A 21,904-nucleotide genomic window follows, 5' to 3' on the forward strand; every position below is an offset into this window, starting at 1 on the left:
GTTCATCACTCCTCAGAGCGTCCACATCGGCCGTTAACCCAATGTAGTCGGACACCTGACGGTCTAGGCGTTCCCTGATGCTGGATCCGGATGACACCTGTCGATGGGTCGGCTGAAAGAATGACCTCATATCCGAAGTCACCAACACATCTTCAAACCGGCCTCTTCTTGCAGGCGCTGTTGGATTGGTACCCGCAAATCCTTCTCTGGGAGTGGGAATTGCTCCTCTGCCAGCGCACGCAAAAGCAGAATGCAGCATTTCTCGAAGCAAGGCCTGGAAGTGCTGCATTCTGACAGCCCTCTGCGACGGCGGTAACATTTCCGCCATTTTGTGTTTGTACCGGGGGTCTAAGTACGTTGCCACCCAGTACTGGTCCTTGACCCTCATGCTTTTTATACGGGGGTCCCTATTAAAACACTGGAGCATGAAGGCCCCCATTTGCACTAAAGTGGAAGCGGTGTGGTGGCCTGGCTCCTGCTCATCATCCAGGATAATGTCGTCCTCTTCATTCTCCTCTCCCCATCCTCGCACAACAGGGATCCCAGAAAGGTTTAAAGCATGCTCTTCTTGCTCCTGCTCATCCGCCCCGGCACCATCCTCCTCTGACTCCTCATCAGACTCCTGTTGTTGACTTGTCTCAGATAGAGTAGCCCCCCCTGGGAATTCATCCAGCATTGCGACTTCCTCATCTTCCCGCTCCTGCTCCTCCACAGCCTGATCAATGACACGACGCAATGCACGCTCCAGAAAGAAGGCATAAGGTACCATGTCACTGATGGCGCCATGGCTGCGACTGACCAGTTTGGTGATCTCCTCAAATGGCCGCAGAAGTCTGCATGTGTCGCGCATGAGCAGCCACTGGCGCGGTGAAAAAAAACCCAGCTCCCCAGAACCGTTTCTTTCGCAGAGTTCATACAGGTAGACGTTAACTGCACGTTTCTGCTGGAGCAGCCTATCAAGCATATAGAAGGTTGAGTTCCATCGCGTCGGGCAATCGCAAATAAGACGTCTGACCGGCAGATGGTGTCGCCGCTGAATGTCAGCAAGGCGAGCCATGGCCGTGTAAGATCTTCTGAAATGGGCCGAGATTTTCCTTGCCTGCCGCAAGATGTCCTGGACCCCAGGGTATTTGACAAGGAATCGCTGCACGACCAAGTTTAAGACGTGTGCCATGCACGGCACGTGCGTGATTTTGCCCTGTTTCAATGCGCTAAGCAGATTGGCACCGTTGTCACACACCACTTTACCAACTGTCAAATTGAGCGGTGTTAGCCACTCATCTGCCTGTGAACGCAAAGCTGAAAGGAGTGCCGGGCCAGTGTGGCTCTTTGCTTCCAGGCACAACAGACGCAGCACGGCATGGCAACGTCTCACCTGGCATGTGGAATAGGTTCTGGGGAGCTTGGGCGGTGCAGTGGAAGAGACGCTAGCAGCGGAAAAGGAGGAGGCAGCTGAGGAGGAGAGGGAGGAGGATGGAGTAGGAGGAGGAGAAGAAGAGTCAGGCCTGCATGCAATCCGTGGCGGTAAAACCAAATCTACACGGGTGCCACGGGTTACATGCTTGACGGCCGTCAGAAGGTTCACCCAGTGGGCAGTAAAACTGATATACCTTCCCTGCCCGTGTTTGCTAGACCACGTGTCTGTGGTCAGATGTATCTTGGCACCGACACTGTGTGCCAGAGATACATTCACTTGCCGCTGAACATGGCCATATAGCTCTGGGATGCCCTTCTCTGAGAAATACTTCCTTCCTGGGACCTTCCATTGTGGTGTTCCAATGGCCACAAATTTGCGAAAGGCCTCCGAGTCCACCAGTTTATATGGCAGTAGTTGGCGGGCTATGAGTTCTGACAAGCCAGCCGCCAACCGTTGGGCAAGAGGGTTATCCGGCGTCATCATTTTTTTACGCTCAAACATTAGGCCCACGGAAGCCTGCCTTTTTGCAGAAAAATGTGAGCTTGGCGTGATGGAAGGTGGAGTGGAGGACAATTGTGAGGAGAGAGGAGAAGGAGAAGTAGAAGACGAGGCTGGACGGTGAGAGCCTGCAGTGTGGCTTTGTGTGTTCCGTTGCTCCCACTGGGCTCGGTGATGGCTGCTCATGTGCCTTCTTAAGGCGGTCGTCCCTAGGTGAGTATTGGGCTTACCGCGACTAACGCGTTGACTGCAAAGATTGCAGATGGCAACGCTATTGTCAGCAGCGGACACGTTAAAAAAAGCCCACACTGCGGAGCCATGTGCCGGTGTCCTGGGAGCGCCAGATGTGACCGTACATGGTCGATGACTCGCTCCTGATACATTTGCAGTCTGCTTTGTCCCTGCTGTGCAATGTAAGTCATTGCTGCTTCTCCTCCCTATCTGCTGGTCCATATCTCCCTCTGAACTCCCCTCCTCTTCCTCTCTTGTGGGCACCCACGTGACATCACTAGACACGTCATCATCAACGTCACCTTCCCCACCGCTATAAGTAGAGTAGGCAGCAACACCGGGGACCAACCTCCTCCTTGGGCTGATCTGGGTACTGGCGTCAGACTGCTGAGTAGCGCTTGTTGCTACCTCCTCTTCCTGATCCAATACCAAGAGTGGCTGCGCATCAGAAATGTCCTCTTGATATGGATCGGAAAATAATTCCAGTGACTCAAGCGGAAGGTATGTGGTGGTGGTGGTGGTGGTCGTGTTGTTGGTGGTAGTGTCTTTGGGGGTGCACATAGCAGAGAGTGAAGAAGAGGGTGCAGATCGAGAGGATGAGGAGGGTGCAGAAGAGTAAGGCTGAGCGAGCCACTCAACCAAGTCTGGTGCATCCTTTAAAGTAATTGAACGCACCTTCTGCAACTTCCCACTTTGGCTCAAGCCTGTTGCTCCTGCCCTACCCCTACCACCCCTGCGGAAGGGCCTGCCTCTTCCTCTGCATGTCATTTTTTAAATGACCCTGTGACAAAACTCTTAGTCCCTATACCGCTGAAGGACTGCTGCAGTATAGGTGAGCGGTCAGCAGTGGTGCACGTCAACCCTATCTATTGTGGACCTATAGCGGTCCTTACAGAACAGCAGACTGTACCGCACTCAAGCCTATGTACCGTAGCACCCTATACCAAGTTACCAGTCCTTATAAGAACTTTTGTGGACCAAGCAGGTTGTGTATTAGTGTTTAGCAGACTGTACGTCAGTCCCTATACCGCTGAAGGACTGCTGCAGTATAGGGCAGCGGTCAGCAGTGGTGCACGTCAACCCTATCTATTGTGGACCGATAGCGGTCCTTACAGAACAGCAGACTGTACCGCACTCAAGCCTATGTACCGTAGCACCCTATACCAAGTTACCAGTCCTTATAAGAACTTTTGTGGACCAAGCAGGTTGTGTATTAGTGTTTAGCAGACTGTACGTCAGTCCCTATACCGCTGAAGGACTGCTGCAGTATAGGGCAGCGGTCAGCAGTGGTGCACGTCAACCCTATCTATTGTGGACCGATAGCGGTCCTTACAGAACAGCAGACTGTACCGCACTCAAGCCTATGTACCGTAGCACCCTATACCAAGTTACCAGTCCTTATAAGAACTTTTGTGGAACAAGCAGGTTGTGTGTTAGTGATTAGCAGACTGTACGTCAGTCCCTATACCGCTGAAGGACTGCTGCAGTATAGGTGAGCGGTCAGCAGTGGTGCACGTCAACCCTATCTATTGTGGACCGATAGCGGTCCTTACAGAACAGCAGACTGTACCGCACTCAAGCCTATGTACCGTAGCACCCTATACCAAGTTACCAGTCCTTATAAGAACTTTTGTGGACCAAGCAGGTTGTGTATTAGTGTTTAGCAGACTGTACGTCAGTCCCTATACCGCTGAAGGACTGCTGCAGTATAGGGCAGCGGTCAGCAGTGGTGCACGTCAACCCTATCTATTGTGGACCGATAGCGGTCCTTACAGAACAGCAGACTGTACCGCACTCAAGCCTATGTACCGTAGCACCCTATACCAAGTTACCAGTCCTTATAAGAACTTTTGTGGACCAAGCAGGTTGTGTATTAGTGTTTAGCAGACTGTACGTCAGTCCCTATACCGCTGAAGGACTGCTGCAGTATAGGGCAGCGGTCAGCAGTGGTGCACGTCAACCCTATCTATTGTGGACCGATAGCGGTCCTTACAGAACAGCAGACTGTACCGCACTCAAGCCTATGTACCGTAGCACCCTATACCAAGTTACCAGTCCTTATAAGAACTTTTGTGGACCAAGCAGGTTGTGTATTAGTGTTTAGCAGACTGTACGTCAGTCCCTATACCGCTGAAGGACTGCTGCAGTATAGGGCAGCGGTCAGCAGTGGTGCACGTCAACCCTATCTATTGTGGACCGATAGCGGTCCTTACAGAACAGCAGACTGTACCGCACTCAAGCCTATGTACCGTAGCACCCTATACCAAGTTACCAGTCCTTATAAGAACTTTTGTGGAACAAGCAGGTTGTGTGTTAGTGATTAGCAGACTGTACGTCAGTCCCTATACCGCTGAAGGACTGCTGCAGTATAGGTGAGCGGTCAGCAGTGGTGCACGTCAACCCTATCTATTGTGGACCGATAGCGGTCCTTACAGAACAGCAGACTGTACCGCACTCAAGCCTATGTACCGTAGCACCCTATACCAAGTTACCAGTCCTTATAAGAACTTTTGTGGACCAAGCAGGTTGTGTATTAGTGTTTAGCAGACTGTACGTCAGTCCCTATACCGCTGAAGGACTGCTGCAGTATAGGGCAGCGGTCAGCAGTGGTGCACGTCAACCCTATCTATTGTGGACCGATAGCGGTCCTTACAGAACAGCAGACTGTACCGCACTCAAGCCTATGTACCGTAGCACCCTATACCAAGTTACCAGTCCTTATAAGAACTTTTGTGGACCAAGCAGGTTGTGTATTAGTGTTTAGCAGACTGTACGTCAGTCCCTATACCGCTGAAGGACTGCTGCAGTATAGGGCAGCGGTCAGCAGTGGTGCACGTCAACCCTATCTATTGTGGACCGATAGCGGTCCTTACAGAACAGCAGACTGTACCGCACTCAAGCCTATGTACCGTAGCACCCTATACCAAGTTACCAGTCCTTATAAGAACTTTTGTGGACCAAGCAGGTTGTGTATTAGTGTTTAGCAGACTGTACGTCAGTCCCTATACCGCTGAAGGACTGCTGCAGTATAGGGCAGCGGTCAGCAGTGGTGCACGTCAACCCTATCTATTGTGGACCGATAGCGGTCCTTACAGAACAGCAGACTGTACCGCACTCAAGCCTATGTACCGTAGCACCCTATACCAAGTTACCAGTCCTTATAAGAACTTTTGTGGAACAAGCAGGTTGTGTGTTAGTGATTAGCAGACTGTACGTCAGTCCCTATACCGCTGAAGGACTGCTGCAGTATAGGGCAGCGGTCAGCAGTGGTGCACGTCAACCCTATCTATTGTGGACCGATAGCGGTCCTTACAGAACAGCAGACTGTACCGCACTCAAGCCTATGTACCGTAGCACCCTATACCAAGTTACCAGTCCTTATAAGAACTTTTGTGGAACAAGTGAGTTGTGAATGTTTAGCAGACTGCAGCAGAAGGGCAGCAGTCAAGTATAATATCCTTTCTATATTTGGAAGAAAGAATATTATACATGTACAAGCCTATTACTGTACCACTGATACCAGTCCTGAAAAGAACCTTTGTGGAACTAATAATAACAGCAAGTCTTTAAAATTACCCTCACTGCCTGACAACACTGCTTCCTTCCTGTCCCTATACAAATTGGCAAAAAAAGAGAACGATTAGTGGTTACTGGAACAGCTCTTTTGTGGACCTTGATAGTAACAGCTAATGATGATGATGATGATGATGATGATGATGAAGACTAATCTGGCTGTCCCTGTAGCATACACCGTCCTTTCCCTTTCTCTAAACTAACAAAAGACACTCAGGCTGCTGCAAGAATCAGCAGCACAGCAAACCTATCAACACCTAACACCTACAGTGGTGTGAAAAAGTGTTTGCCCCCTTCCTCATTTCCTGTTCCTTTGCATGTTTGTCACACTTAAGTGTTTCGGAACATCAAACCAATTTAAACAATAGTCAAGGACAACACAAGTAAACACAAAATGCAATTTGTAAATGAAGGTGTTTATTATTAAAGGTGAAAAAAAATCCAAACCATCATGGCCCTGTGTGAAAAAGTGATTGCCCCCTAAACCTAATAACTGGTTGGGCCACCCTTAGCAGCAACAACTGCAACCAAGCGTTTGCGATAACGTGCAATGAGGCTTTTACAGCGTCCTGGAGGAATTTTGGCCCACTCATCTTTGCAGAATTGTCCTAATTCAGTTACATTAGAGGGTTTTCGAGCATGAACGGCCTTTTTAAGGTCATACCACAACATCTCAATAGGATTCAGGTCAGGACTTTGGCTAGGCCACTCCAAAGTCTTCATTTTGTTTTTCTTCAGCCATTTGGTGGTGGACTTGCTGGTGTGTTTAGGATCATTGTCCTGCTGCAGAACCCAAGTTCGTTTCAGCTTGAGTACACGAACAGATGGTCGGACATTCTCCTTCAGGATCTCTTGGTAGACAGCAGAATTCATAGTTCCTTTTATCACGGCAAGTCTTCCAGGTCCTGAAGCAGCAAAACAGCCCCAGACCATCACACTACCACCACCATATTTTACTGTTGGTATAATGTTCTTTTTATGAAATACAGTGTTCCTTCTACGCCAGATATACTTGGACACACACCTTCCAAAGAGTTCCACTTTTGTCTCATCGGTCCACAGAATGTTGTCCCAAAAGTCTTGGGGATCATCAAGATGTGTTGTGGAGAAATTGAGACGAGCTTTGATGTTCTTTTTGCTCAGCAGTGGTTTTCTCCTTGGAACTCTGCCATGCAGGCCATTTTTGCCCAGTCTTTTCCTGATGGTGGAGGCATGAACGCTGACCTTAACTGAGGCAAGTGAGGCCTGCAGTTCCTTGGACGTTGTTGTGGGGTCTTTTGTGACCTCTTGGATGAGTCGTCGCTGTGCTCTTGGGGTAATTTTGGGAGGCCGGCCACTCCTGGGAAGGTTCACCACTGTTCCATGTCTTCGCCATTTGTGGATAATGGCTCTCACTGTGGTTCGCTGGATTCCCAAAGCTTTGGAAATGGCTTTATAACCCTTTCCAGACTGATAGATCTCAATTACTTTCTTTCTCAATTGTTCCTGAATTTCTTTGGGTCTCGGCATGATGTGTAGCTTTTTAGGATCTTCTGGTGGACCTTACTGTGTCAAGCAGCTCCTATTTAAGTGATGCCTTGATTGTGAACAGGTGTGGCAATAATCAGGCCTGGGTGTGGCTAGAGAAATTGAACTCAGGTGTGGACAACCACAGTTATAGTATGTTTTAACAAGGGGGGCAATCACTTTTTCACACAGGGCCATGATGGTTTGGATTTTTTTTCACCTTTAATAATAAACACCTTCATTTACAAATTGCATTTTGTGTTTACTTGTGTTGTCCTTGACTATTGTTTAAATTGGTTTGATGTTCCGAAACACTTAAGTGTGACAAACATGCAAAGGAACAGGAAATGAGGAAGGGGGCAAACACTTTTTCACACCACTGTATACCAGTCCTGAAAAGAACTTTTGTGTACCAAATAGCTAGTGGTTTATCTCTCCCTACTCCACACAGGAACCTGTCCCTATCTTAACAGAAGAAAGAATGTAAAATGGCCACCGGATCGGGTGTATTTATAGGTTAGGGGGAATGTACAAGTGTCCATGTGCTGTCATGTCTCAATTGGCTGTCCTGTATCACATGATAAACGTGTCACCAAAGGTTAAAGTTCTTGTATACATTAAACACGTAAGTCCGCCGCGGCGAACGACGGAAAAAGGCGTTCGAACGTGCGGACCGCGAATGTCGGAAATTCGCCGCGAAACGACCGCCGGGCGAACCGTTCGGCCATCACTAATAGGGACTGTTCACTCCAAAAAAATATTGCCCACCGAGCTTAGTAAATAAAGTGTTTACCTCAAACAATCAATTTCCTTCACAAATGTTTGGCTATCCAAATTGAACACAGTTTCACCTTATAAACTATTATTCACTTTGCAAAGTGAACATACACTTTTTAACCACTTCCTGCCCGGCCTATAGCAGAATGATGGCCGGGCGGTGGTTCTGTTATACTGACTGGACGTGGGGGCACACAGCCTGGCGATCAGTGGTGTCAGTCTGACACACCGCATCTCCGATCGTGGTAAGGAGCCTCCGTCAGAGGCCAATTATAGCTGATCATCGCCTGAACCTGGAAGTGCCAGTAAACAGCTTTCCTCAGTTCCCGCTGACAGGGAGAGCCGATCGGCAGCTCTCCCTGTCAGAGGGGGGTTCTGCGCTGATAATCAGCATATTGATTATCAGCACAGCCCCCATGAGAGGTGCCCACCACAGCTTCAAATCTGTGCCCATTGGCTGCCAGTCAGTGCCTACCACAGTGCGAAGCAGTGACCACCAAAATGCCAATCAGTGCCCACCACAGTTCCAATCTGGGGGCCATCAGTAACACTTGTCAGTACCTCATCATCAGTGCTGCCCATCAGTGCCATCTATTAGTGTCCATCAGTGCCACCTGTCAGTGGCCATCAGTGCGCCTGTCAGTGCCCATCAGTGCCGCCTGTCAGTGCCCGCTATCAGTGCTGCATACCAGTGCCGCCTATTGGTTCCCATAATTTCAACATATTAGTGCCTCCTCATCAGTGCTCATCAGTGCCACCTTATCAGTGCCACCTCATCAGTGTCAATCAGTTCCGCCTCATTAGTGCCCATCAAGTCAAGGAGAAACAAATTTTTGTAACATAAAAATTAAGAAAAACTAAAAAAAAAAAAAAAAATTTGGCCATTTTTTATTTGTTTAGCAAAAAAATAAATACCGCAGAGGTGATCAAATACCACCAAAAGAAAGCTCTATATGTGGATAGAAAATGCTAAAAAAAATTTGTGTACAGTGTTGCATGACTGCGCAATTCTCATTCAAAATGCGACAGCGCTGAAAGCTGAAAATTGTCCTGGCAGGAAGGGGCAAACGTGCCCGGTATTTAAGTGGTTAAAGTGGATGTAAACCCGATTCATGAAATTTGAGGTGGGCACATATATCTGCAGTGTTTTGTATTTTCTCTTCAGAGTACTATGTCCTGTAGCTGTCTCCTGCTCAGTTCTTATGTTATCAGCCTCATAACTCCTGACAAGTTCTCCATCACATGTGATAAAAGCAGCTGGAGTTTTGTGTTGGGGAAGATGCTATAAATAGATTAGCACAGAGCTGAAGGATTCAACAGAGCTGACAGTCTCTACCTATGAGGAGAGGGGGTGTGGGCCTTTCCTCCAATCAGCTGTCTTGGCTGTATGCCCAGACTTCACTGCAGTGCCAAACAGGAAGAGACAATCTCCTAACACAATGTGTACTTTCTAAACGGTATATAAAGATGAAGAGAGCAGATATACAAATAAACTTATGTAGAAAGATTTGTTTCATCCCTGTGTATCATCTGAGGCTGTTCACTTCACTGGGTATATGTGAGGGTTTACATCCCCTTTAAAGCTGATGTTTAGCTAATAAAAAGAAAATCACTACAGCTTAAAGGCCCATACACATGATCAGACTTTTTGACAACAAACATGCAAATTAGCTGTTTTAAGGCAACATCCAACTGTGTGTACGCTCCATTGGACACATTTTTTGGGGTTTTCATTGGACAAATGTTTGCTGTGCAAACAGACAAACTTTTCAGCAAATGTCCAATGGAGCAAAGTCTGATCGTGTCTACAGAAATCCATCGGACTTAGGTCCAAAGTACAAACACGCATGCTCAGAACCAATGCAAAAGATCAGACAACAATACAGAAGTTGACCAAAGAGAGAGAGCCGGGAGGAGGTGTGGGCTATCCTGTGCTCTCCCCCTCCTCTCAGAACAATGCTCCTCCATACAGCAGATGAAAAGGGATTGTTCTGATTGGACTGCACACAGTCCAAGGACCGCCCACCTCCCAGCAGCAGAAAAAAGAGGTAGGGGGTGGGCAAACAGTCCAATCAAAGAGTGATCCTGAGTCCTCTGCTGTATGGAGGAGCACTGTTCAAACAGGATGGAGGAGAGCACAGCACAGCCCGCACCTCCTTCAGCTGTCACTACTCCTGTAGAGTTCCCGTCTGTAAGTTTTGGGGGTGGAGGGAGGGTGATTTGTACTGGAAAAACAATGGAGGGCATTAATTTGTGATTTGGATGAGAGGTTTGTGGAGGAGGGAATGCTGGAAGGGTATTTGTGCTGGGAAAGATAATTTGAGGGGGGGGGGGGATTTGTGCTAGGGGGAGGATTTGTTCTAGATTGGGGGTGGTGAGGGGGAATTATGCTAGGAGGGGGTTCTCCTTCTCCCCACACAACAGATAGCTGAAGTTGTATTCCTTTAAGCCAGCCATACATAAATCAAAATCCAGATGGTTCAGCAGGAACCGGACTAATTTCAATCCAAGTATGGGCACCCTGTTGATCTATCGATCAACTTGTGTACATTCAGGCTGTTGGGTTTTCCCAAATGATTATAGCTGGCAATACTAATCATTGTGCTCCTGTGCTTCCTGCAATAGTCAGCATACCCATGGTGGAAGGAAAGAAAATAGCATAATATATGGCCTGCCTTACAGACACTGACTCAATGTGCACAGTGTGTAGCTGGCTGTTATGTTGCTGTAACCTACCTGGTGGTGGTGCCCAAAAGGTAGAGGGTGGCCTCTCTTTCAACTCTGGCTCAGGAGCCCTGGTAGAGTAACAGGGAGCACAGAGTGGCATAAGTGCCTGATAGGACTTCTGCTGGAGAATGCTGATGTGTCGGGAAGAGCAGGAGCAACTGGATGGTAGCACACTGGCAGAAGAGCAGGAACTGATGACAGGCACAGCACAACTGGATCAGGTGCAGGAATAATAGCCAAGGAAAGGTCAGACAGTCCAGGTCAGCAACTAGCAGGTAGATCAGACATAAGCAGCAGGCAGAAGAGTAGTCATAAGTCAGGTCGGGGGTCAGTAACAACAAGGCAGATGAGCAGGATAAGCCCGAAGTGTAGTCCAGAGGCGGACAGGAACCATGCACCTACGCACATGCATGCGTCTTCCCTGATAGTTGCAGTTCTGATTTGTGAAATTCCCAAATCAGAATGGCAGCTACAGTAGCTAAACACTGCCAATAGAGGCTGTGTTTGTAAGGGAATCCCATCTCAGCGATGTGCTGTGTAGTGTGGACGAGATCTGCTGAGTGCCCTGCCAGCAGTGACTCTGTCCTCCTCTCTGCAGACCCTTATCCTGCTCAGCCCTAGCCTCTTCACTGCCGACTTCTCTTTCCTGTACCCTGCTGATCCCCTTTCCTCTGCCCTGCTGACCCCTTTCCTCTGTCATTGTGACTCTGGTCCTCTGCCCTTGTGACTCCTGTCCTCTGCCCTTGTGACTCCTGTCCTCTGCCCTTGTGACTCCTGTCCTCTGCCCTTGTGACCCCTGTCCTCTGCCCTTGTGACTCCTGTCCTCTGCCCTTGTGACCCCTGTCCTCTGCCCTTGTGACTCCTGTCATCTGCCCTGCTGACCCCTATCATCTGCCCGGCTGACCCCTGTCCTCTGCCCTACTGACCCACTGCACACTGCCCTACTGACTACTGTACACTGCTCTGCTGCCCCCTGTCCTCTTCCCTGCTTACTCCTATACACTACCCTGATAACCCACTGTACACTGCTCTACAAACGAATGGCCTCTGTACACTGTGCTACAAATTGCTGACCTTGCATCCTGTGCCGCCCTGACATTTTTTACTGCACCTTTACATCATGCAGGCTAGATCTGGCTCTGATCTGGAAGTTTATAAAAATGTAAGCTGTATGTTTGTCTGTTTGCATGGAGTTAAGCTTTGAACTTTTCCATAGGCTTAGAGGGTCCTTCACACCATGAGGTGTGTCTGAGCATGTGTGGTTTTAGTGCATGTTCCCACATGTCTCACGCCTTGCATTTTAGGACAGCCCATTCATTTTCCATGGGCTGCCCTACACATATGAGACACCTAAAAATAGTGCAAGCATGGTTTTTAAAATCTGTGGTACCATAAATTTGGTGGGCGTGAACACACACACGTTTGCCAGATGTTTGCAGGTGCCTATAAGAATTCATAGCACTTACCCATATCTGCAGAAGGCAGTGCATTTTTATGCAGGAAAACCTGCAACTTTGCACGCGTTCCCATACCACACCTGGTGTGACAAGCTCTTAATGTTATTTATATTACACATACACTAATGCATTTTGACATATGTAACTGATCACTCATTTTTAACATAATTGACAAATACAGAAACCATTGGTGGTACATGCTAATATAATTCATGATTACATATGATGTTACCTTTACTATGAAGTCAACATAGCCCATATCCTCACATGACACTGGAGTATATGGTCTGACCACAAGATTACCTTTGATTCTAGTGGAAAGGTAAACATATTTACCTAAGAAAAGACAAAGAATCACAGGTCAGGTGAAATGCAGGTAATTGCAGTTTAAAATAAGACATGCCATACATTAATAATTTTTTCATTCAACCAGCAGGTTGAACAAAAAAAAAAAAGACCTGATTCCCCCCATCCACACACTTGAAATCACTTCCACTGATTTATTGTATTCTGACAGTGGGGAGAATGTCAGAATGCATTGATTAATGGTGCCGGCTATAGTTGTGGCACTGATCGATCAGGAAAAACCCAACAGGCTGATTTTTTACAGAAGATGTTCGGTATACATGGATCAAAAAATTTGGCTGGTGCCTGCTGAAATATCTAAGTATGACTGGCTTAAGGCTAATGAAAATATGTGTGACTGATAAAAAAAAATCTAGAAAAACAAATTGGAGTTTGATGGACATCAACCAGAACTCTTGATTATTTTTTTTAAATGACAGCATAATCTCAGTTGGTTTCCTGTTAGCTCACAATTGTGTGTTCTTTTTTTTCTCCAGTTTTAATGCATTAGATCCACGTGTGCTGAATGTATAATTTGGTGTCTACTCATTACATTGCATTATTACACCATATGTAAATCCAACAGTAACATTTCATTCATTAGCCTAAAAATGTTTTTTTTTTAAAAATCACTTTTGAAAATTTTAAATCTGCAGATTTCATTAAAATAATACATGGTGATCCCACCTTAAAGGTCCTTGTTTAGGGACCTACTGTTGTAGGGTGACAATGATTTGTCCCTATCTCACAAATATGTTCCTGTGTTGTCACCCTGTCACATGACTTTCGATAGAGACTACAAGTGGTTGTTTTAACACACATAATGCAGGCATAGTCCACTGTTATCACCAACGGGAACCTGCATTGAGAAATGCCATGCAACCATTGCTATATTCTATGTATGAAGGCAGGGCATGGCCACAAAGAGGGTGCAGAACATCAACAGTACTGGCCAGGCTATGTACATTTGAGTATTTACAATAACAATCAGTAAATAAACTAAAAGTCACACCTCTGTAGCTGAACGCCCTGTGGAGCAATTCAATTTGTTCCTGGACAAATGAGAAACTAGTTGTTCCAAAGCCATCCGCAGTGACAGAACCAGAGTCTGTCCACCTGAATAAATCTATAATAACTTCTTTACAGAAACAGCATTCCATATGTTCCCAACGCTTGCGGTAACAAGTAAAATGTACAGATATTTAGTCTATTTTACTTGTATTTCTAAAGCCTCATACACACAATCGGACTTTGTACAAAATTTCCCGTGAATTTTTGTATAAAGGGCGTCGGCCGAGAACTTGTATTGCATACACACGGCAGGACTTTTTCAGCCAACTTTCACCAAATCACGTGGTTTTTCTGCTCTTTACCGCCACCTTTGGTCAATGTCTGTATTGTTGTCTGATCTTTTGCATTGGTTCTGAGCATGCGTGTTTCTACTTTGTATAAAGGACCTATGGCTTTCTGTACACACGATCAGACTTTGCTCCATCGGACTTTTGTTGCCAGAAAGTTTGTCCGTTCGCACAGCCAACAAAACTCGATGGAGCGTACACATGGTCGGATGTTGCTCCAAAACAGCTAATTTGCATGTTTGTTGTCAAAAAGTCCGATCGTGTGTATGGGCCTTAACAGTCCCTTTATAAAATGCATCATTTTTTAAATGTTACCCCGTACTTTATATTTCAACTTAAAAGACTAGCTTTATTAAAACAAGCTACCTGTACTCACCAGGAGGAAGTCCCAATGGAAGTCCCAATGTGTGATACACAGATGGAAGAGCAAAGCGAAATCTTCTTGTATTGTAATTTATAATCTGTATTTAAAATAAAATGATATCTAGTTTACATGGTGAACTTGTAATCACATTGTAAAGTACAGATCCAATCTAACAATTTCCAATTTCCGATTTCCAAGCCGACCTCAATGCTCTGTCTAATTGGGCGACCATGTGGCAGATGATGTTTAATGTTGAGAAATGTAAAGTTATGCACTTGGGGGCTAAGAATATACATGCATCATACATGCTAGGGGAGTACAACTGGGGGAATCCATAGTGGAGAAGGATCTGGGTGTTTTGGTAGATCATAAGCTCAATAATAGCATGCAATGCCAAGCTGCGGTTTCCAAAGCGAGCAAAGTCCTTTCTTGTATTAAGAGAGGTATGGACTCCAGAGAGAGAGATATCATTTTGCCCCTGTTCAAATCATTAGTAAGACCTCATCTGGAATATGCAGTTCAGTTTTGGGCACCAGTTCTCAAAAAGGATATCGGGGAACTGGAGAAAGTGCAGAGAAGGGCAACCAAACTGATAAGAGGAACTCAGCTATGAGCAAAGATTAGAGGGACTGAATTTATTCACTCTTAATAAGAGGAGATTAAGGGGGGATATGATCAACATGTACAAATATATAAGGGGTCCATATAGTGAACTTGGTGTTGACTTATTCACTTTACAGTCAACAAAGAGGACAAGGGGGCACTCTTTACGTCTAGAGGAAAAGAGATTTCATCTCCAAATACAGAAAGGTTTCTTCACAGTAAGAGCTGTGAAAATGTGGAATAGACTCCCAGCAGAGGTGGTTCTGGCCAGCTCAGTGGATTGCTTTAAGAAAGGCCTGGATTATCTCCTAAGTGTACATAATATAACTGGATACTAACATTTATAGGTAAAGTTGATTCGGGGAAAATCCAATTGCCTCTCGGGGGATCAGGAAGGAATTTTTTCCCCTGCTTTAGCAAATTGGATCATGCTCTGCTGGGGTTTTTTGCCTTCCTTTGGATCAACTGTGGGTATAGGATTGGGTATATGGGCTGGTATGATATTTATTATATATATATATTTTTTTGTGGTTGAACTGGATGGACATGTGTCTTTTTTCAACCTGACTAACTATGTAACTATGTAACAGATTAGGTAATTAGCCAACAAAAATCTGATAACTTTAACTTGCAGTTAACTAAAAAAATACAAAAGTAAAAGTAACAATACAATACAAGTTTGGGCTGACAAAGAGTATGCATGCACTGTAGAATTATACAAAAAAGATTATGAAAGCTGCACAAATATGGATTCTGTGGCTCGAGCAGTGCAACATGGCTGCATAACCTGATGCTGGGATGTAGGAACTGTGTCCCATTATTTTTGCTGTTTCTGTAAGATGGTAAGGATTGGAGTGGCTTCTCTATATATCTTTGCCAACACATCTATATGCTTGATTTTAAACGTATGCTTAAACTGCGTTTGTGAGTACCTTGATTATTTGTGTGAAATAAATTTCGATGTTTAGGATACTCTATGGGAGCATGTTTTTTTATTTTATTTTTTTATGCTGGCTTTGAAATCTAACCCCTGAATGGGGACAGCAGTGGAGCCGAAGCCCTGAAGTGGACTACACCTGTTTGGAAGATCTTTGGAAAAGCTGTGTTTGCCCAATCGAGTAGTGAAATAGGCACACACCTCTGGTAAGTGCGTTTTCCCATATTAGTGGTGGTGGTCTCCTTGGATCAAAGATTATTCAACACTTGGAAGAATATTATTGGTTATGGGAACTTTTTAGTCATTACACCATTTAATTGCTTTTGTTTGAGATTAAACTTGGTTAAAGTGTTTGGAGGACTTTTTTTGATCACGATATTTATTGAACGAAGAATAATATATTATTGAATAAGCGCTGTAATTATTATTTTGTTATATCACTTATGTTTTTCCATCTTGTTTCTCTAATTTATTTATATTGCCAGGATGGGCAACATATATAAAATAATCACATTTTGTTGCTTTGCAGCCTGAAATGAAGACAGACACAGTTTTGTTTTATTCAGCTGTATTTTCTCAGTGCAACTTATAACATCCAAGCAAAATATATAACACCAACATGTCAGAGAAAAAAACTAAATCAAAAATTGAATCACTGATTTGAAAAAAAGATCACCCCTTCTAAATATTACTTGAAAGCTCAAATAGGTGTAGCTAATTACCATCTCAATGGCACACAAAGCCATTTGACTTTCAACTGTGATCAGCTGTGGTCAGTATGATTAGTTCACCATGAAAAGAGCTTTCGTGGAGCATTTCAGTCCCTGTTTTTTTTTTTTCAAAGCCTGTGGCGTGCAAAACACACTCAAAAACTTCACCCGGTGCATAAAAAAATGTGCACATCAGAGGGCCTTGTCCTGAATCCCCCAGGGCGTTAGGTTCCTGACAGGGACAAGGACACTTAAAACTTGGTCTTTCTGGCCGAAACCAGGCAGACCCCGTTCTTTGGAAGGTCTGCCGAAACAGACCCACCCATATACTAGGTGAGGCTCCCCCGAATGGAGACCCCGACCCTAAGAGAGAGGGCGAACTAAGCCAGAAGGCCATGTCCACCCCCTCCCCAGACTGACAGTGACATCGATATAAGTTCTCCACAAATGTCTTGTATGGGAGGGTTGCAAAAAAAAAAAAACACTCTTCAAGAAGGGTCACATGCAGTCACGACTGAGCTTTGTCAAAATGCACCTTGAAGATTCTGAGGCCACATGGAAAAAGGTGTCCTGGTCAGATGAGACTATGCCCCCCATGAGCCTGACCACCAACATTCCCCAGGGCTTGCCCACAGGCCATCCTACCGAATCCGCACACCGGCCATTCCACCTGTACGCACTCAGCCCCCCTCAATCCTGTATATTTGTCAGCCTTCCTCACACCTGTATATATGTCAGCCCCCCTCACACTTGTATATTTGTCAGCCCACTCACACCTGTATATGTGGAAGCCCCCCACACACCGGTATATATGCTAGCCCCAACACACACCTGTATATACTGTATGTCAGCCCCCTCACACCTGTATATATGCTAGACCCCCCCCACACACACCTGTATATATGTCAGCCCCCTCACCCCTGTATATATGTCAGAACCCCCATCACACCTGTATAAATGCCAGCCACACACACACACACCTGTATACAGTGGCATCTGGTGATCAATATTTTTTGGGGGGTGCAAACAAACTGAAAAATTCTGAAAAACATCAATTGCAGCCTCACTGTGGCCATCAAATGCAGCCACTGTGCCCATCAAATGCCAACACTCTGCCCATCAAATACCACCACTGTGCCAATTTTATCAGGCGATGGGTATCACACCTGCGCTTCCTGATTGGTGGAGAGGTGGTTCAGTGTTAGAACAGCGAATATTCATTCGCTGTTCTAACACACCTGGGTGAACTGCTAGTGCAATGCTCTGCGCTTGCAGGTCACCATTTTTATAGCCGATGAGAGCCTATGGCTCTAATCAGGTGCTTCAAAAATACACTGCTGTAATTCAGGTGCCCGGAGCCTGAAAAGGGGAAGGACGCCTGAATAGGGGTGGCCACAGCGTCCATGGATAGATTCATGCAATCCAATGCATGAATCTATCCGTGATACATAGAGGTGGGGTGGCTGGAGAGAGGGGGCGGTGCCCGTGCACCCTTAATGGCACTGCCTGTATATATGCCAGCCCAGCCTCCCACACATGCCTATATATATGTCTGCCCCACACATACACAAATCTGTAAACACACAAAGCTCTGGCCCCTCCCTGCACACAAACAGTCCCACTCCCTTTCCTTCACAGCCCATACTTGTAAAGAATTTCTTCCTACCTGGTCCCAGCTTGTTTTCACAAAGCTGACATGTTGGTGACACAGCAAAGCCCAATACAAGAGGGGTGCCCATGCACATGGTAGCCAGAGGTGACAGCAAAAAGCTTGATGGCTGAGCTCAATGCCACAGAAAGCACACAAAGTGAGATTGTTTCTGTAATGCACAGCATGGCTCCCCTTCACCCGTCCTGCCTTCTTCTGGCGGCCCACTTCATGGCTTCATGGCTCCCCTTCACCCGTCCTGGCGGCCCTGGTGTTATGGGATTGTTTCTCTGCAGCAGGGACAGGAGCGCTTGCAATGATAGAAAGGAAAATTGATGGGACAAAATGCCAACAAATTTTTGAGGAAAATATCCTGCCCTCTGCCAGAAAGCTGTCAATGGGAAGAAGGTTTACCTTGCAACATAACAATGACCCAAAGCACACAGCAAGCAAGACTATACTGTGGTTGAAGGAGATAAAGGTGAATGTCCTTGCATGGCCTAGTCAGAGAAGACTTAAATCCCATTGAAAATCTGTGGAATAACTTGAAGACTGCAGTCCACAAACGGTCACCATCAAAGTTAACTGAACTTGAGCAGTTCTGCAAAGAAGAATGCACAAATATTGCAAAATCTAAATGTGCAATGTTAGTAGAGACATATCCTAACAGACTAAAGGCTGTAATTAAGGAAAAGGTGGTTCAACAAAATACTGGCACAAGGGGGTGATCCTTTTTCAAACTTAGTGATTCCCTTTTTTGAATTTGTTTTATTTCTTTCTAACATGCTGGTGTTATATCTTACACTTGAATGTTATAAGTTGCAGAAGAGTAAATACAGCTGTATAAAACAAAAACTGTGTCTGTCTTCATTTCAGGCTGCAAAGCAACAAAATGTGATTATTTTAAAGGGGGGGGGGATTCTTTTTTATACCCGCTTTATCCCTGTACAATTGAAAATATATTTGTTTTAGTGTATTACCCATCAAAAATAAATAAATAATGTATATCTCATTGTTATGGTTGTTTTACAAAATTCTGATTTACAGGGTTTTGTGGCAACAATATGAAATATCACTTGGTCTGATAATGGAATCGTTAAAATGAACATTTATATTTTAAGATATGTGAAAAAAACAAAGCTGTGAGGCTGGGTTCATACTAGTGCGAATTGGATGTGAGTTTCTCCACATCCAATCCGCACAGCAGGAGTTTGTGACCGGCACTCTATGGAGCTGGTTCGATTCGCGTCTTTTGGTCAGTTTCAGGCCCAAATTCAGTCAAAAATTTGTGCTGAAATTGGACCTGAAACGGTGAACGAGGACACTCCGGACTCCTGCTGTGATCCGCTGTGTGCTCATATGGGAACCCAGCCTAAAAGGTAGTTATGGTTGAAGAGATACTCCACTTTCGTGAAACAAATAGCAAATAAAGAAAATATATATACATATACAATTGCTATACAAGCCATACTATAGTATAGCATTATTAACAATTTCCTTTTCTTTTCAATCTGCAGTCGCTGTATTTTTCTATAAATGCAATGCAATATGGCAACCTGTTTCGAATGCCCCCCATAAATGTCATTTCCTGCTTGTGTGATTGGCTTACTGATTTTCCCAGAAGTTTGCACTAAGATACAAGTCGGATTTTGGGCATCCCCTACAACAAAAATGAAATTGTTGGTAAGATACTCCCAAAGGGAAATCATGTCTATAGGGAGGCGGACCCAGACACTTTCCTCACTAGGACCCTGCAAGTGCAGCAGCTGATTGATAATTAAAAAACTCTCATTCACATTCACTTTGCAGAAAAAAAGGTAGGAATCTGCAACAAAGCTTAGTAAAATCCTTGCAATATACATAGATCAACCAGAAGGGAATTTTTATTTTTTTCTCAACCAAAGTGGATTTATTCTTTAAATGTTTTAGACTTGATATCATTTTATTCCACACATGACACACCATCTGTTTATAATTATAAATCTAAATCCTGTTTTAAAGACATAAACAGGCATTGGGAGTCTCAAACATTCAAATAAGCAGTACTTTTGGAATAAAATAACAACGTTTATAGTGTACTTACTGACTTCTGAATGAGTCTTAATCTGTATTTTCTATTTGGATCTTGCAGGGTTACGCTTTTCCTTTTTTTGTAGAACATATAATTACCGGCAGCCACGCTAAATACAGTCAACAAGACCATACCTATGGCAATAAATGCACCTTTTATCTGTTAAAAAGAATAACAACACATACATAACATTGGTTAAAAAGTACTAAAATATAACTTATAATAATATCAGTCATGTTTTTTTGGGTCTCTGTGGGTAGGCAGCTTCAAATGCATGGGAGCCCACATGGTTGCTATGGGGCCTAGGGGTGGAAGGGACAATTTAAACACATACAATCTGTGTGTATGTAAAGATAACACAAACCCAGTATGGTTTGCAGAGGTTGTTGTTGACACTGACCTTGTACCTCCTATGACATTTCTAATCAAGAAGAGGAGACTGTAGAGAATCATTGTTGCAACAATGTGCAATGCAGGCAGTTGTGGCGTGGTGGTGTTGGCTTGGGGTTAAAATAGGCAACAAGAAGGATACATAACAGTTCCTGTCAAATGTCCACTAAAAAGCGATCCACTGCGGATCACAATCCGCACAAGCCCTTACAAAGCTGAACTGGCTTTTCCTGGGGTTTTAGCACAGTAGAGCCTTTTTTAAACATAAGGTTTCTGCATGTCTCACATTCTACACACGTTCAAAAATATAAAGGGTCTATTTCTCAATTTACGGTAGTAGGGGGAGCATGCAAATAATTTCTAATTTTCTCTGGGGTCATATGTACATTCAGGACCACTGGTTTAATTACAACACTATTTATGCCAAAATGCATGCAACCTCTTTAAATTAGCTGCAGAGCTTTAAAACCATGGCTTATTTTTGACTGATAAGACGTTACAAGAAAACAGATTATGGCAAGGTGGACTAAAATTTATTTCTAGTTTAAGCAAATAGGAAAACGGCTGTACTTGTGGCCAGTCCTCTCAACTGGTGCTTCTTTAGGTTGAGGAGGTTTCTGAGGAATGGCTAGATAGGACACACTGGGTTATAGTGATGGTGAGGACTCGTCAAACACCAGTGGGTCCCACGAGATTCCCTTGGGTGGCTTTGAGCAGTCTACCTGTATGACAAATGGAGCTTGCTCATCAGTAATGGTCACTTCTGCTGGTACAACAACAACAGCAAGGTATATGGCACAATCTCTGATAAATTATTGTGTAATACTCACAAAGTCTTATTTAAAACCAATTGTAATATGTGTCATATTATAGTTCAGAAAATTTCAGAAAAATAACAATAGTCCATAAAACCACAGGAAGGAATGGTGTATCAAGAAAGCACTAGGTGGGCAGTGCCTCCCAGAGACAAAAGAAAAGAATCAACATAAATAAAGTTCATCTGTAGATAAAGTGTCCATATTTAAATAAAAAAATAAAAAAATCAACATAAATAAAGTTCATCTGTAAATAAAGTGTCCATATATGTGAAAAACTCAATCAACAAAAAACACAATGTGACTTGATAGTTTAACTCAATTCAATTTGACCACGTAGAACCCGTCACCTCTAATCACCAATTATAAGATGGAGGCTTACCAGATCCCAGTGACCCCCTTGTTAGGGGAGGTCAGAAAAGGCAAATCGGATCACAGATCCCACTAAGGATGTCCAGGTGCCAGAGGTTATCCCAA

At 44.7% G+C, this 21,904-nt stretch overlaps 1 protein-coding gene across 1 annotated transcript in view; it reads right to left on the bottom strand.

The window, feature by feature from the left end:
• Positions 1-20,378, bottom strand: part of LOC143984335 (NADH-cytochrome b5 reductase 1-like) — a 113,581-nt gene extending 93,203 nt beyond the window's left edge. Inside the window, exons 1-3 of the mRNA XM_077484574.1 lie at positions 20,235-20,378; positions 14,266-14,350; positions 12,419-12,522 (exon numbers count right to left, since the gene is read on the bottom strand). Of these exons, the coding sequence (XP_077340700.1) occupies positions 12,419-12,522; positions 14,266-14,350; positions 20,235-20,354 (309 nt within the window). The 5' untranslated portion in view covers positions 20,355-20,378. The remainder of the gene's footprint in view (positions 1-12,418; positions 12,523-14,265; positions 14,351-20,234) is intronic.
• Positions 20,379-21,904: the final 1,526 nt, after the last annotated feature.

This window comes from Lithobates pipiens, unplaced genomic scaffold (assembly GCF_037356315.1).
Source record: "Lithobates pipiens isolate NorthernLeopardFrog02 unplaced genomic scaffold, aLitPip1_a1.2 Scaffold_16, whole genome shotgun sequence".
NCBI classification, from domain to species: domain Eukaryota; kingdom Metazoa; phylum Chordata; class Amphibia; order Anura; family Ranidae; genus Lithobates; species Lithobates pipiens.